The sequence below is a fragment of the Anomaloglossus baeobatrachus genome, chromosome 1 (genome assembly GCF_048569485.1).
Source record: "Anomaloglossus baeobatrachus isolate aAnoBae1 chromosome 1, aAnoBae1.hap1, whole genome shotgun sequence".
NCBI classification, from domain to species: Eukaryota; Metazoa; Chordata; class Amphibia; order Anura; family Aromobatidae; genus Anomaloglossus; species Anomaloglossus baeobatrachus.
In genome coordinates, this window is record NC_134353.1 from 949,936,025 (window position 1) to 949,954,645 (window position 18,621).

Genomic DNA, 18,621 nt, shown 5'->3' on the forward strand with positions numbered 1-18,621 from the left:
CCTCTGTTATTCCCATAGATAATGATGCAATGTAATGACATCAGAACCTCTCACCTCCCCGGTCATATCCTCTGTTATTCCCATAGATAATGATGTAATGTGATGACATCAGAACCTCTCACCTCCCCGGTCATATCCTCTGTTATTCCCATAGATAATGATGTAATGTGATGACATCAGAACTTCTCACCTCCCCGGTCATATCCTCTGTTATTCCCATAGATAATGATGTAATGTGATGACATCAGAACCTCTCACCTCCCCGGTCATATCCTCTGTTATTCCCATAGATAATGATGTAATGTGATGACATCAGAACCTCTCACCTCCCCGGTCATATCCTCTGTTATTCCCATAGATAATGATGTAATGTGATGACATCAGAGCCTCTCACCTCCCTGGTCATATCCTCTGTTATTCCCATAGATAATGATGTAATGTGATGACATCAGAACCTCTCACCTCCCCGGTCATATCCTCTGTTATCCCCATAGATAATGATGTAATGTGATGACATCAGATCCTCTCACCTCCCCGGTCATATCCTCTGTTATTCCCATAGATAATGATGTAATGTGATGACATCAGAGCCTCTCACCTCTCCAGTAAGATGGAAGATTATCTCCAGAGTCAGGTGTAATATCTTCTCCATAATTTGGTCTTTTTCCTTATTCATGTTTCATCAATCAGGAAAAATCTATTTTAAAAAAGATCAACAGAAGATCCTTTATTGTAAAGAGGTTAAGATGTTAAAAATAATCAACAAAAGGGAAAACACAAAAATTATCTGAATATAGAAAAGGGAAATTATTTGAGAGGCTATCACAGTGTAGATCAGATGAATAAACTTATTGAGGCGGCTCCTCTTTGTTTGAGGTTAACCCCTTCACAACCTTTATGTACATGTACATCAAAGGTCATGTCCATACTTCCCAACTGTTGCAGAAATGAAAGAGGGATAAACTTTGTGGCACGCACTGCACCAAGGCAAATTTTGACCACGCCCCTAGCCACACCCATTTGGCAGTAAGGGTCATTCAGCAGATGTCCCGGACTGTTCATTCATAGTCATAGCAGCCAGAATTTTCTTATATTTCTATGTGTTACTATATGACATGTTGCTTATTTGTGCCTATAAGGCCGTGGTCACACGTTGCATAAACTCTGTTTCTTTTTGTTTCTACACAATAACAATCTTCTCTGGTTATTCAATTTTTGCTGCATTTGTTATACCTTTTCTCCATTATTTAATGTGTTTTGGTGCAGATGTGAATCTGTGTTGTTTTTTAGTGTTTTTTTTGTACAGAGAAGCTTTTTCCTGCATTTTTTTTTTAAGCTTCACATAGAAACCTCTAGGGAAACAAAGCACCAAAACCGCAGAGTTCAGTGATATTATTTCATGGACTCACATCCACTTTGCTTGGACAATTAAACATAGCAGAATATACTGTATGTGCAAAAAAACAGCAGAAAAAAAATGCAGCATTTACACTACATGTGAACATGGACTAATTGTCCAAGCAAAGTGGATGAGACGTCATGAAATCTTCGTCCTCGGTGTCTAAAAACGCTGCTGAACTGTGCGGATTTGGTGTTTTTTTCTTTATGAGCTTCAAGACTCACATCTGCACCAAACATGTATCTAATAAGGGACAATGCATAAAAAATACCGCAAACACGCAATAATCAGAGAAGATTGTTATTGCACTCGTGGTGTGGAGACCTGCAGTAAAAAAGCAGCATTTACGCTATGTGTGAACACGGCCTCAGCAATACATGTTTATTACATTTTTTTATGGGTTTTAATAAAGAAAAATAATAAATTGCGCCTTTTTTTACGCCATTTACCGATCCCCATAAATCTCATCGCTGTGTTGTTCGGGTCGTTACGATTACAGGGACACGAAATATGTCCATGTTATTTGCTGATTTGTGATGTTTATTATTTTATAAAAAAGTGCAATAAAATTACATTATTCTATTTTTTTATTTTTAGTAATTTGATTAGAAGAAAAAAAAAATCTCTTTTCCTCTCTCTCTAGAATACAGGAGATAGAGACATTGCTCTGTACAATGCTGTGTCCTGTGTAATCTGTGTGAGAGGCTGCATTGTAGGTTCATCCATATAAAATCCTTCTTCTGACATCATCAATCTTAGTGGCTAAACAGCTAAGGCTGCTTTCACACTACGTCTTTTTAACATGCGTCCTGAACGTTTTTTTAACGCAAAAACGGATCCAGTGCAAATGCGTTTTCATTTCAATGCATTTGCAATGGACTCGCGTTAACATGCGTTCACCTGCGTTTACGTGCGTTAAAGTGAGGATCCAGCGACTTGCAGTTTTTTAACATCTTTCAAAAATGCTACATGTAGCGTTTTTGAGCTGCGTCCAAATACTGCAAATCGCTGGATCCTGACTAAACAGCATGCAAGCGCATGTGAACGCTGGCATGCTGATAGACAGGATCCTGCTTGCTCTACTGAGCATGCCCAGAACCAGTCTCGTGTGATCAGTCCCTCTCTCTCCTACCTCTCTGTCTCTCCCCCTCCCTCTCCTCCACCTGAGAGCTGCAGACACTCGTAACCAAGGTAAATATCGGGTAACCACTTATCTTAGTTACCCGATGTTTACGTTGGTTACGTGTGCAGGGAGCCCAGCTCCTAGCAGCTGCAGACGCTCGTAACCAAAGTAAATATCGGGTATCCAAGCAAGTATACCCGATGTTTACCTTGGTTACGAACCTCCGCAGTTGTAAGAAGCCGGCTCCCAGTCTGGCACGTTTAGTTCCCATCACTCCCGATCACATGACTCCAATGCCCGCCCCTAAACATCCAGTGACAGGATCCTGCAAAGTAACACATGCGTTTTTTGCTGTAAAAGCAGGATCCGCTTTTGCAGCAAAAAAACGTTCAGGACGCATGTTAAAAAGACGTAGTGTGAAAGCAGCCTAAGACAGCTAGATCAGCTAGGAGTGCTGCTGGACATGTTTGAAAGTTGCTGGCTTAAATCCAAGGGGGTGAAAATAAAGAAACACACACATTATATATATATATATATATATATATATATATATACATATATATATATATATATATATATATATATATATATATATATATATATATATATACACTAGCTGTACTACCCGGCTTCGCCCGGGTTAATAACTGCTGTTAACAAAATAGAATGTATTAACATTCCCAGGATAGAATGTATAAATAGAATGTATTAACGCCCAGGATAGTAACTGTCTGTTTCTCTCCCATTCTCTGTCTGTCTCCCCCTCTGTATATATCTCGCTGTCTCTCTCTCTCTATCTTTCCCTGTCTGTCTCTTTCCCTCTCTTTCCCTGTCTGTCTCTTTCCCTGTCTGTCTCTTTCCCTGTGTCTGTCTCTGTCTATTTCCCTGTCAGTCTGTGTCTGTCTCTTACCCTGTCTATGTCTGTTTCTTACCCTGTCTGTGTCTGCCTCTTTCCCTGTCTGTGTTTGTCTCTTTCCCTGGCTGCATTGTGACACACCAACATTCCATATAAGGGCGTGGCTGCGCATTCTTCTGAAGTTCTGGCTGCACTGTGGCTCCCAGCTCCATTCGCTTTAATGGAGGCAGGTTTTTTTGTCGAATAACTGAAAAGCGCAAGGTTAAAATTTCCCCTCAAAACATAGCCTATGACGCTCTCAGAGTCTAGATGTGTGAGTGTGCAAAATTTTGTGGCTGTAGCTGCGACGGTGCAGATGCCAATCCCGGACATACATACATACACACACACATTCAGCTTTATATATTAGATATATACATACAGTGCTGGCCAAAAGTATTGGCACCCCTGCAGTTCTGTCAGATAATACTCAGTTTCTTCTTGAAAATGATTGCAATCACAAATTCTTTGGTATTATTATCTTCATTTATTTTGCTTGCAATGAAAAAACACAAGAGAATTAAACAAAAATCAAATCATTGATCATTTCACACAAAACTCCAAAAATGGGCCAGACAAAAGTATTGGCACCCTTAGCCTAATTGTCACGCTGTACTCTAAGATGTACAATAGCAGTACAGCGCAGTAATGTGGGCCATATAGAGAGGGCCATATAGAGATCTCTCCCATGATCTGTTTGTACCAAGGACTATGACAAGAACAAGGGGGCATTCTCTTCGATTGGAGGAAAGAAAATTCCTACATCAGCATAGAAGAGGGTTCTTCACGGTAAGAGCAGTGAGGCTCTGGAACTCTCTTCCTGAGGAAGTGGTGATGGCCAACTCACTGAATGAATTTAAGAGAGGAATGGATGCTTTTCTTGATAGCAAAAGTATAGAAGGTTATAAATAGCATAATCTTACAGGTAGATAGAAGAGCGACCAAGATTATTAGAGGAATGGGGGGCTGCAATACCAAGACAGGTTATTAAACTTGGGGTTATTTAGTTTGGAAAAACAAAGGCTTAGGGGGGATCTAATCACAATGTATAAACATATGAGGGGACAGTACAGAGACCTTTCCAAAGATCTCTCTACACCTAGGCCTACGACTGGAACACGGGGGCATCCGCTACGTCTTGAGGAAAGAAGGTTTAATCATAATCACAGACGAGGATTCTTTACTGTACGAGCAGTGAGACTATGGAGCTCTCTGCCACATGATGTTGTAATGAGTGATTCACTACTAACATTTAAGCAGAGCCTGGATGCTCTTCTTGAAAAATATAATATTACCAGTTATGTCTATTAGATTTTATGACAGGGTGTTGATCCAGGGAACTAGTCTGATTGCCGTATGTGGAGTCAGGAAGGAATTTTTTTCCCCATTGGAGCTTATTTGACACATTGGGGTTTTTTTGCCTTCCTCTGGATCAACATGTTAGGCTACGGGTTGAACTAGATGGACTTAGAGTCTCCCTTCAACCTTAAAAACTATGAAACTATGAAAGTATGAAACTGAGAGGATTCCTGAAACTATCTGAGAAGGTAGTTTGCTGGTAAACCACTAGGGGGCGTAAAAGTGGAGGAAACGTATGAGCAGGGAATTCCCTAGCAGAGGTAATACTAGTCAAGCCCACCAAATGGCAGTAGAATCGTCAGAAAGCCGTGTCACAACATGAGGTCTTGTAAGTACACAAGAGCAAAGTCTAAACGTAGTCAGAGGGAAGCAAATAGTCAGTAGCCGGGAAATCAGAGCCTAGAAGCGAGGGGGAGTGGGAAGACAAGACAGAATTAAGGTAAACAGATAAGGAACGAACAGGGATACAGCGGGAGAGACACTGATGGAAACAGACAACAGAGGAGGTTAACAGGTCAGGTGAACACGGAGGTCAGGAAGGGGCAGGGCAGACAACAGGTCACTCAAGAGCAGAACACAGCAGAGCCAGAAATATCACTGGCGAAGTCCAAGAGAAACAGTGCCCTAATAAAGCAGCCTGACCTCCAGAACGAGGCAGGAAGGATTAACCCCTAACATGACCTGCATCAGAAGTGAAACTAAAAAAAAGGCTCAGCTCCAGCTGAGCCAGGAGTCAATCATGACACTAATACCATCAATGAGTTTCTTACAATGCTCTGCTGGAATTTTAGACCATTATTCTTTGGCAAACTGCTCCAGGTCCCTGAGATTTGAAGGGGGCCTTCTCCAAACTGCCATTTTGAGATCTCTCCACAGGTGTTCTATGGGATTCAGGTCTGGACTCATTGCTGGCCACTTTAGTAGTCTCCAGTGCTTTCTCTCAAACCATTTTCTAGTGCTTTTTGAAGTGTGTTTTGGGTCATTGTCCAGCTGGAAGACCCATGACCTCTGAGGGAGACCCAGCTTTCTCACACTGGGCCCTACATTATGCTGCAAAATTTGTTGGTAGTCTTCAGACTTCATAATGCCATGCACACGGTCAAGCAGTCCAGTGCCAGAGGGAGCAAAGCAACCCCAAAACATCAGGGAACCTCCGCCATGTTTGACTGTAGGGACCGTGTTCTTTTCTTTGAATGCCTCTTTTTTTTCCTGTAAACTCTATGTTGATGGCTTTTCCCAAAAAGCTCTACTTTTGTCTCATCTAACCAGAGAACATTCTTCCAAAACGTTTTAGGCTTTCTCAGGTAACTTTTGGGAAACTCCAGCCTGGCTTTTTTATGTCTTGGTGTAAGAAGTGGGGTCTTCCTGGGTATCCTACCATACAGTCCCTTTTCATTCAGACGCCGACGGATAGTACGGGTTGACACTGCTGTACCCTCGGACTGCAGGACAGCTTTAACTTGTTTGGATGTTAGTCGAGGTTCTTTAGCCACCATCTGTACAATCTTGCGTTGAAATTTTTCTTTTCCTTTTACATCTAGGGAGGTTAGCCACAGTGCCATGGGCTTTAAAACTTCTTGATCACACTGCGCACCGTAGACACAGGAACTTTCAGGTCTTTGGAGATGGACTTGTAGCCTTGAGATTGCTCATGCTTCCTCACAATTTGGATTCTCAAGTCCTCAGACAGTTCTTTGGTCTTCTTTCTTTTCTCCATGCTCAATGTGGTACACACAAGGACACAGGACAGAGGATGAGTCAACTTTAATCCAGGTCAACTGGCTGCAAGTGTGATTTAGTTATTGCCAACACCTGTTAGGTGCCACAGGTAAGTTACAGGTGCTGTTAATTACACAAATTAGAGAAGCATCACATGATTTTTCACACAGTGCCAATACTTTTGTCCACCCCCTTTTTATGTTTGGTGTGGAATTATATCCAATTTGTCTTTATGACAATTTTTTTTTTTCATTGAAGACAAATTAAATGAAGATAATAATACCAAAGAATTTGTGATTGCAATCATTTTCAGGAAGAAACTGAGTATTCTCTGACAGAATTGCAGGGGTGCCAATACTTTTGGCCAGCACTGTATATACATATAATTTTTTTTTTCTCATTTCTTTATAGTAGTTTTATGAGAACAAATTAATCTCTCCTTCACCTACAAAGAAATGCAGTATTTATCTATCATGTATCTATTATATATCTATCTATCCCTCTATTATGTATCTATCATATCTATTTATCTATATTTATCGATCCCTCTATTTATCCATGTATTCATCTATCTGTCCATCTATCCATGTATCTATCATGTATCTATTATATATCAATCCCTCTGTCTATTATCTATCTATTATATATCTATCATGTATCTATCTACAGTGCCTACAAGTAGTATTCAACCCCCTGCAGATTTAGCAGGTTTACACATTCGGAATTAACTTGGCATTGTGACATTTGGACTGTAGATCAGCCTGGAAGTGTGAAATGCACTGCAGCAAGAAAAAATGTTATTTCTTTCTTTCTTTTTTTTTTTTTTTTTAAATTCTGAAAAGTTTATTCAGAGGGTCATTTATTATTCAACCCCTCAAACCACAAGAATTCTGTTTGGTTCCCCTAAAGTATTAAGAAGTATTTCAGGCACAAAGAACAATGAGCTTCACATGTTTGGATTAATTATCTCTTTTTCCAGCCTTTTCTGACTAATTAAGACCCTCCCCAAACTTGTGAACAGCACTCATACTTGGTCAACATGGGAAAGACAAAGGAGCATTCCAAGGCCATCAGAGACAAGATCGTGGAGGGTCACAAGGCTGGCAAGGGGTACAAAACCCTTTCCAAGGAGTTGGGCCTACCTGTCTCCACCGTTGGGAGCATCATCCGGAAGTGGAAGGCTTATGGAACTACTGTTAGCCTTCCACGGCCTGGACAGCCTTTGAAAGTTTCCACCCGTGCCGAGGCCAGGCTTGTCCGAAGAGTCAAGGCTAACCCACGGACAACAAGGAAGGAGCTCCGGGAAGATCTCATGGCAGTGGGGACATTGGTTTCAGTCAATACCATAAGTAACGTACTCCACCGCAATGGTCTCCGTTCCAGACGAGCCCGTAAGGTACCTTTACTTTCAAAGCGTCATGTCAAGGCTCGTCTACAGTTTGCTCATGATCACTTGGAGGACTCTGAGACAGACTGGTTCAAGGTTCTCTGGTCTGATGAGACCAAGATCGAGATCTTTGGTGCCAACCACACACGTGATGTTTGGAGACTGGGGTCGTAGCACTGCATACGACCCCAAGAATACCATCCCTACAGTCAAGCATGGTGGTGGCAGCATCATGCTGTGGGGCTGTTTCTCAGCCAAGGGGCCTGGCCATCTGGTCCGCATCCATGGGAAGATGGATAGCACGGCCTACCTGGAGATTTTGGCCAAGAACCTCCGCTCCTCCATCAAGGATCTTAAGATGGGTCGTCATTTCATCTTCCAACAAGACAACGACCCAAAGCACACAGCCAAGAAAACTAAGGCCTGGTTCAAGAGGGAAAAAATCAAGGTGTTGCAGTGGCCTAGTCAGTCTCCTGACCTTAACCCAATTGAAAACTTGTGGAAGGAGCTCAAGATTAAAGTCCACATGAGACACCCAAAGAACCTAGATAACTTGGAGAAGATCTGCATGGAGGAGTGGGCCAAGATAACTCCAGAGACCTGTGCCGGCCTGATCAGGTCTTATAAAAGACGATTATTAGCTGTAATTGCAAACAAGGGTTATTTCACAAAATATTAAACCTAGGGGTTGAATAATAATTGACCCACACTTTTATGTTGAAAATGTATTAAAATGTAACTGAGCAACATAACTTGTTGGTTTGTAAGATTTATGCATCTGTTAATAAATCCTGCTCTTGTTTGAAGTTTGCAGGCTCTAACTTATTTGCATCTTATCAAACCTGCTAAATCTGCAGGGGGTTGAATACTACTTGTAGGCACTGTATATATCTATCATGTATCTATTGTTTATCAATCCCTCTGTCTATTATATCTATCTATCCATCTTTCTATCTATCATGTATCTATTATATATCTATCCTCTATTATCTATTATATATCTATCTATCATGTATCATCTATCCATATATCTATTTATATATCTAGCTATCATGTATCTATTTATCATGTATCTATTTTTCTATGTATCTATCTATCATGTATGTATGTATCTATCTATCCATCTATTATCTATCATGTATCTATCATGTATATATCTATCCATGTATCTATCCATCTATCCATCTGTCTATCCATCTATGTATCCATCCAACAATCTATCCATCCCTCCCTCCATCCATCTTTGTAGCTGAATAATCTGCTTCTGGTTTCTCTACTGCAATACAGAGGTCAAGATTACCAAATCTTCCTATGTTTTTCATTAGAGGCAGTAGCTCAGTGGTAGAGCTGCTGCCTATGGACAATGAGTTCAGGAGTTTGAGACCCGGTAACCTAGAACAGATGAAAATTTAATGTATTCACTGCACTGAGGGGAGGAGCCGGGACATCAGCTGTGGGCCGCGGGACTGCAGGAGAGACCTCTCAAATCGGGACAGTCCCGCAGAATCCAGGACGGATGGGTGGTATACATGTCCCTGCCTTTAATGGGGGCTCACACAGCCCACATCTTTCCTGGCAGAGAGGACGGCTGATTTTCTCTACACATAGCAGTGCTGATGCACTGCAATGTACAGCACAAGCGATCAGATGACCGCAGCTTTAAGTACCTTAAGGGGACCATTAAATACAATTAAGAAAAAATGTATGCAAAAAGAAAAAAAAAATTCAAATTGCCCCCCTTTTGCTCCATTAAAAGTAAAACAATTGAAAACAATAATAATATTAGGTGAACAAAACATCACATCTACCCAAAAATAGTATCAGCAAAAACGTCAGCTCAAAAATAAGCCCCAGATCCCGAAATTTGAAAATGTTTCCGGTCTGGGAAAAAAAGCGAAAAAAAGTAAAAAAGGATTTGTTCTTTTTAATTTACAAATTTTCGATTTTTTTGTATTACTTAAATAACAAAAAACAAAATGATACATGTTTGGTATCTTGTAATCGTACGGAGCTGGAAAATCATATCAGGTCGGTTTTATTGTATAATGATTTGGTAAATAAAAAGCCCAGTTGTTGAGTTACATTTTTCTCTTGCAATTTTCAACGCAATTGGAATTTTTTTCCGCTTTCCAGTGCAGCAAATGATAAAATTACTGTCATTCAAAAATAGAACTCGTCCTTCACACGGTGATGTGGGAAGAAAAATAACAAAAAGTTATAGCTTGGAAGAAGGAGAGGAAAAAACAAAAAATTGCTCATTTGTGAAGGGTTAAAGCAATGTCGAAAGATGTCAGTTCTTAACATGAGAGTTGCAGGCGATCAGTGGAGCTGCAGGCGATCAGTCATCAGCTGATGTCCTTCCAATCACTGTAGACTTGGATTGACAAGGATCACAGGAACATCAGCACGGGATTATTATTATAATCTGCTAATCTGTGGTAAAACACATCTTCCATAGATTTGACAGCCCAGATGTATAGACTGGACTCCACGACACCAGAACTTTTTAATCTACTGAGAAACAATATTTACTGGAATTTTGCAATCACTTTATAAACCTGACCGAGGTCTGAACTTCTTGGTAAAACACAATCTGAGGAGGAGACTGTGCAGCAGATCAGGCGACTCCAACACTTTCTCCTTAGTCCTAAAATTGTCAGACTCTAAAAGGAGTTTATCATAAACCGGCCATACGGGAAACTTTACTACTTGCTTCTATTAGAGGACGAAAGGAGGAAATAGAAGGGAATGTTGAAAATCCTTTGGTCAAAATAAGACATTGGGTCTACTATTCTGGCGATGATAACCGAAGAAGAGACAGTGCGGCTTTTATTCTCAACCGAAAAATTGGCCGGCACTGTCCTGAATTACAATGCAGTCAGTGATAGCGCCACCTCAATATGACTACAAGGAACGCCAATCCAGATCAAAGTTTGTCACCCCCAAGCATAGAGACACTCAGCGTGTGGCACATTACTGGGGAAACAATGGGAGTGGTATAGAAGGACGGCCATGACGATAGAGAAAAGGAAGAAGGTCACCTATTACACTCACCTCAGGCAGATCCCTGCACTTCCCAACTTCCCTATACAGGTCCTTTTCCTTTTCACCGTCAAGTGCCTAGGCCCTCGCTTGCCCTGAAGTCACCCTGGCTAGTAACAAGGCCGACGAGAACACTAGTCTCACCACTAGAATAATACAACACAAGGTATGAAACACAAACAGGGGGAAATAAACAATAAAAGGAAAACACTTCAGACAACTCCAATGCAGCAACTTCAATGCAGCTAAACACCACAGCTGTAATTGTAACTACTCCTCAGTTTCTTCCAGAGACTGGCTCCTTCCAAAGTGGCCAGTATAGGACTGAGAATCTATAACCGATGGTAAGACACGTGACTTTTTATAGCAAAGGGGAGTGGGCAAAAAAGAGCTGCACCTGAGATTAAGGCTACAAAGGACAGCCAGATAGGAAAGAGTTCTTAACCCCTACAGCATTAATAGAAAGTAGATTTACTCAAATACAAATTGTAAACCTGCGCATAATAAGGCTTTGTAACCTTCACCAGAGGTCTCCCCAGAGGTGACACACAATACATGATAGAGTTATATAAGTCTACACACCAAACGCAGATGCCGAGAAGGAGGACGCTGAACTATTCCACGATCAAGTTCAAGAAGAAAATAGACAAGACGCCAAGACAAGACTTGAATGCCAAAATGGGCCACGGATAACATGTAAACGTTGTTGTAAACTTTGGACTCTGGAGGAAGATTCATTAAATTTTGTTTCACAAACAACTGTCCATCATGATCAACTTCTTCCAAATTCACAAATGGAGACTCTACATATCGACATCACCAAATCAGGCCTATAAAAATCAGATTAACCACATATGTGTTCGACAAAGATGGAGGTCATTGATCATTACTGTGAAAACAAGGCCTTCAACTGACTGTGGATCTGATCATAAACTTTTGAAAGCAAAGATTACAGTCAAATTGCACAAATGGACTAGACATCAGTTTGTTTCCAAGTTTGATTTGAACAACATACAGTGGGGAAAAAAGTATTTAGTCAGCCCCCAATTGTGCCAGTTCTCCCACTTATAAAAATGAGAGGCCTGTAATTGACATAATAGGTGACCACAACTACAGTGCTGGCCAGAAGTATTGGCACCCCTGCAATTCTGTCAGATAATACTCAGTTTCTTCTTGAAAATGATTGCAATCACAAATTCTTTGGTATTATTATCTTCATTTATTTTACTTGCAATGAAAAAACACAAAAGAGAATGAAACAAAATCAGATCATTGATCATTTCACACAAAACTCCAAAAATGGGCCAGAAAAAAGTTTAGGCACCCTTAGCCTAATACTTGGTTGCACAACCTTTAGCCAAAATAACTGCGAACAACCGCTTCCGGTAGCCATCAATGAGTTTCTGACAATGCTCTGCTGGAATTTTAGACCATTCTTCTTTGGCAAACTGCTCCAGGTCCCTGAGATGTGAAGGGTGCCTTCTCCAAACTGCCATTTTGAGATCTCTCCACAGTTGTTCTATGGGAGTCAGGTCTGGACTCATTGCTGGCCACTTTAGTAGTCTCCAGTGCTTTCTCTCAAACCATTTTCTAGTGCTTTTTGAAGTGTGTTTTGGGTCATTGTCCTGCTGGAAGACCCATGACCTCTGAGGGAGACCCGGCTTTCTCACACAGGGCCCTACATTATGCTGCAAAATTTGTTGGTAGTCTTCAGACTTCATAATACCATGCACACGGTCAAGCAGTCCAGTGCCAGAGGCAGCAAAGCAACCCCAAAACATCAGGGAACCTCCGCCATGTTTGACTGTAGGGACCGTGTTCTTTTCTTTGAATGCCACTTTTATTTCATGTAAACTCTATGTTGATGGCTTTTCCCAAAAAGCTCTACTTTTGTCTCATCTGACCAGAGAACATTCTTCCAAAACGTTTTAGGCTTTCTCAGGTAAGTTTTGACAAACTCCAGCCTGGCTTTTTTATGTCTTGGGGTAAGAAGTGGGGTCTTCCTGGGTATCCTACCATACAGTCCCTTTTCATTCAGACGCCAACAGATAGTACGGGTTGACACCGTTGTACCCTCGGACTGCAGGGCAGCTTGAACATCTTTGGATGTTAGTCGAAGTTCTTTAGCCACCATCCGCACAATCTTGCGTTGAAATCTCTCAATTTTTCTTTTCCTTCCACATCTAGGGAGGTTAGCCACAGTGCCATGGGCTTTACACTTCTTGATCACACTGCGCACCGTAGACACAGGAACTTTCAGGTCTTTGGAGATGGACTTGTAGCCTTGAGATTGCTCATGCTTCCTCACTATTTGGATTCTCAAGTCCTCAGACAGTTATTTGGTCTTCTTTCTTTTCTCCATGCTCAATGTGATACACATAAGGACACAGGAGAGAGGTTAAGTCAACTTTAATCCATGTTAACTGGCTGCAAGTGTGACTTAGTTATTGCCAACACCTGTTGGGTGCCACAGGTAAGTTACAGGTGCTGTTATTACACAAAATTACAGAAGCATCACAGGATTTTTCAAACAGTGCCAATACTTTTGGCCACCCCCTTTTTTATGTTTGGTGTGGAATTATATCCAATTTGCCTTTATGACAATTTTTATTTTTTTCATTGAAGACAAATTAAATGAAGATAATAATACCAAAGAATTTGTGATTGCAATCATTTTCAAGAAGAAACTGAGTATTCTCTGACAGAATTGCAGGGGTGCCAATACTTTTGGCCAGCACTGTATGAGAGTCAAAATGAGAAAACAAATCCAGAAGATCAGCTTGTCTGATTTGGAAGATTTGTTTTTGCAAATTATGGTGGAAAATAAGAATCTGGTCCATAACAAAAGTTCATCTCAACATTTTGTTATATATCCTTTGTTGGCAATGACAGAGGTCAAATGTTTTCTGCACGTCTTCACAAGGTTGGCACACACTGTTGGTGGTAAGTTGGCCCATTCCTTCATGCAGATCTCCTCTGGAGCCGTGATGTTTTGGGCCGGTCGCTGGGAAACACGGACTTCAAACTCCCTCCAAAGGTTTTCTATGGGATTGAGATCTGAAGACTTGCTTGGCCACTCCAGGACATTTATATGCTTCTTACGAAGCTACTCCTTCATTGCCCTGGCGGTGTGCTTAGGATCATTATCATGCTGAAAGACCCAGCCACGTTTCATCTTCAATGCCCTTGTTGATGGAAGGTGTGGCACCCCTGAGGCTTCAGTTGCCACAGTGTATTGCATCTCACTTAAGGTGCAGTATTTATCCCAGGTAAGGAAGAGATTAACCGCTGATGTTCACTTACACAACACACATAGCTCAGATGCTTTCCCACTGGAACTGGGCTAGAGGTGGTCACCATAGCAACGGGATTTCCCCAGCTCTAATGAGTCATCAGGAAGGTGGGGGCAGCATGAGGGAAGTTAGAGAACACACAGACTTTTAGGTCAGATTAGTCTGGGACACTGAACAAAACGGTCACTGCGAGGAGTACTTCAGAGCTCTCTCAGTTGAGACCGGCCCGACTGGAAGAAGCAGAAGACGACCGGGTGTCCTGGAGAGACAGAGGAGCAACATGGTAGCTGGAGGTAGAGCTGAGTAGCTACCTCAGCACCAGCACAGTTAGAGTGCAGAGCCCTAAGGTGGCGTACACTTCAGTTGTGCCACCAGAATCTGCCAGACGGGGATTTCACGTCCCTCTGGCCACCACAGGATCCCGGAGCACAGTGGTGTATAGAGCTCAGAGTCCAAATCACGGTCAGGCCCAAGAAAGGACTCACGCTGCCTGCAGACGGGACTGGAACTAAACTCAAGGACATGGGGTCCCCAAGTAATTTCAAGCTAGGGGATCCACACTAAAGAGCGCAGAAAGGAAGGTCTCTCAGTTCACAACACCAGTGGTGGCCTCTGACTTACCCGGGATCAGCTGGGGCCCATTGCAGCGGAAAACACCACTCCGAGGGTGACGACCAACAGTGAATAAAGACTTTGAACCGCATCCACTATGTCAGCCCATCATTGCCAGCGTCCCGTGCTCCGGCGCCAACGACCACTACTACCACAATCATCCTCCCTGAGGCCTAGCTCCACCACTGGGGAGCTGAATCATCCGAGCTGCGACACCATCTACCTCCAGAGGACAGCACCCACAACGGCGGCTAATCCCTGGCCGTACACCACAGGTGGAGTCACGAGACAACTACTCCTAACATCCTCAACCCCTTTATCATCATCCCATCATCCATACCCTTTTTGTGGACACCTCAGGGTCATGAAACCGGGCAGGGACACCTGTGACATCCCTGACTCTCACCAGCCCGGTGACGAGTAAAACCCCGGCCCCGTGGGGTGCTCCAGAAGCTTCCATTCAAAATCTCACAATACATGGCCCCATTCATTCTTTCATATACATGGATCAGTCGTCTTCCCTTTGCAGAGAAACAGCCCAAAAGCACGATGTTGCCACCCCCATGCTTCACAGTATGTATGGTGTTCTTTGGATGCAACTCAGCATTCTGTCTCCTCCAAACACGAGTTGTGTTTCTACCAAACAGTTCTACTTTGGTTTCATCAGACCATATGACATTCTCCCAATACTCTTCTGGATAATCCAAATGCTCTCTAGCAAACTTCAGACAGGTCCGGACATGTACTGGCTTAAGCAGGGGGACACGTATGGCGCTGCAGGATCTGAGTCCCTGGCGGCATAGTGTGTTACTGATGGTAACCTTTGTTACGGTGGTCCCAGCTTTATGCAGGTCATTTACTAGGTCCCCCGTGTGGTTCTGGGATTTCTGCTCACCGTTCTTGTGATCATTTTGAACCCACAGGGTGAGATCTTGTGTGGAGCCCCAGATCGAGGGAGATTATCAGTGGTCTTGTTTGTCTTTCATTTTCTTATTATTACTCCAACAGTTTATTTCATCACACCAAGCTGCTTGCCTATTGCAGATTCAGTCTTCCCAGCCTGGTGCAGGGCTACAATTTTGTTTATGGTGTCCTTTGACAGCTCCTGGTCTTTACCATAGTGGAGTTTGGAGTGTGACTGTTTGAGGTTGTGGACAGGTGTCTTTTATGCTGATAACAAGTTCAAACAAGTGCCAATACTACAGGTATTGAGTGGAGGACAGAGGAGCCTCTTAAAGAATAAGTTACAGGTCTGTGAGAACCAGAAATCTTGCATGTTTTAGGTAACTAAATACTCATTTTCCACCATAAATTTTCAAAAAAATCTTGCCAAATCAGAGAAGGTGATTTTCTGCATTTGTTTTCTCATTTTGTTTCTCATAGTTGTGGTATACCTGTGATGTTAATTACAGGCAAATCTCATCTTTATAAGTGGAAGAAATTGCACAATTTGTGGCTGACTAAATACTTTTTTCCTCCACTGTACCTGACGTTTTTTGCAATGGTCTGCGATTTATATCATTGGACACAAATGAAAGAAAGGATGAGGAATTATGGACACGTATAAAGAATATTACTACTGAAGAAGCCTGAAAGACAATAAAGAGGCAGAAGATACCCCTGCAGCCATGGCTAACAGAAGAGACCCTAGAGATCATTGAAGAAAGACGAATGGCAAAAGATAACAAGCAGGACGCAAGCAACATCAGTCAAAGACTAAAGAGAGCCATTCAAGCAGACTTTCTTGAAGAACTTTATTACTAAAAGATGTGAACAGAGATAGAAAATGAACATCTGAAGGGCAAGACCAGGATGGCACCAAAAGATAAAAAGCTATACAATGAAAGTTTCAACCAAGAGTGGAAATGTTGAAAGGAGCCAACGGAAACAAACTAACTGAGCCAGAACAGATAAAGGAAAGATGGAAAGAATACACAAAGCATATCTACAAAAATAACTCAGTGATACGGGAAGAAATGAAGACTGGAATTGATTGCGAACCAAACATCTGTCAAAGCTTCTGTCAAAAAATCAAAGAACCCGGATATGACAATATTCCAATAGAGGTAATAAAGTTTTCTGAAGCAGCAGTTGATGTCATCATACGTCTGTGTCAACAGATATACACAACTCATAAATGGCCCAAAGACTGGACAAGTTTGGTGTTTATTCCTATTCTAAAGAAGGGACTATGGAAACTATCGAACTATTGTGCTTATTCCTTTGTGGCGCCCCTGAGGCTTCAGTTACCACAGGGATACTGCATCTCAGCTGAGGTGTAGTATTCCATTCCGGGTATGGAGGAGGTCATCCACCGGTATGCTCACAAGTCACACAACACTCCCTTTAGCAGCTCTCCCACTGAGACTGGGTTAGGTTAGGATGCTGGGGGTGGCCATCATAAGGTATGGGACCTCCTGCCCACTAGTCCAGACACCCGGAGGGCAGAGTGTAGTTAAGGGGAGCAGCCGATTACAACAGGGCTAGAAGAGAACCATCACGGACAGGAAGCCGAACGGATTGGCGCAGGACATGCAGCAGTCCAAAAGACCAGTGGTTTGGAGCTAGGGCAGCTCGACCCGGGAACAAGAAAAGAAGGGATTCTGGGGCTCACGGGAAGTGCGTCAGGCACCCGAGACCCGCTCCACTGACCAAAGCATTGTGGTGGAGGGAGCACAAGCAGGAAAGACACATAAAACAGTGCATCAGCCTTGACCTCCGAACTATCCAGGATTGGCTGGAGTCCATCACGACGAAGCTCAGTACTCCAGAGGCGGTCACGTGTCATCTATGTGAACATCTGAGTGAGTAAAAGCACTTGACTGCAACCCTGTGTCGTCTGATCTTTCCTGCGCCACCATCCTCGCCTGTCTGCACGGCAGCGGAGACTACCACCCTCATCATCCCTGGGGATCCTGGCTCTGCCTGTGGAGAGCTATACCAACTAAGCTGCTCCATCATCTTCCCCAGCGGACACCTCCCGCAGTGGTGGCTCCTATATTGGCCGCATAGCACCGGTGGTGTCACGAATAAACTCAACTCTCCTGTAAATACCCCCTCCGTTCATCTTTATTGACACAGCCGGGGTCACGAAATTGGGCTTGGCCGCTGTGACATCCAATCAATCCCTCCCTACACCGGCCCGGTTACGAGTAACCACCACGGTCCTGGCGAGGGCGTGTCACCTTCATGCCAGCAAAATACTACTGAAGATCCCACAAAGATGGCTACGACTTTACTGAGACCAAGAGCAGCCAGAGAAACAAGAAATGTAATTGCTAAAATTAGATGGATGATAAAAAAATGCCAAGAGAAAATAACAAGGAGATCTATTTTTGCTTCATCAACTACAGCAAAGCCATTGACCTTGTTGATCACCAGAAATTTTGAATATGGGTGTGCCAAACCATCTGATCAGCCTCATCAGGAATCTTTATATCGACAAAGAGGCATCACAGAGGACGGTAACACGGCATAGTTCAAAGTAGAGCGAGGCTTTCAGGCAAGGCGGCGTCCTGTCACTATTTCTCTTCAATTTATATGCAGAAGCTGGACAAATCATCAACAATCTTAAATACGCAGATGTTAAAAAATATACTCTTAAATATATTTTTTTCTTCAAATACATAAAGCCGCATGAAAGAAAGAACTTCCAAAGATGTAAAAAATAAATGTATTTTATCTATTTAAAAATGGTTGCCAGGGTTCAGTTACAGAAAGGAAAAATAATATACTTTGATAGATTACGCAAAGAGTTCATTTAGTCCATAATGATCTATGGGAAGTCTTTAC

The 18,621-nt window shown here is 42.4% G+C and overlaps 1 protein-coding gene across 1 annotated transcript in view; it reads right to left on the minus strand.

Moving 5' to 3' along the window:
* Positions 1-18,621, minus strand: part of LOC142259134 (uncharacterized) — a 145,656-nt gene that overhangs the window by 119,153 nt on the left and 7,882 nt on the right. The window contains 1 exon segment of the mRNA XM_075331670.1: positions 599-697. Coding sequence (XP_075187785.1) covers positions 599-676 — 78 coding nt within the window. The 5' untranslated portion in view covers positions 677-697.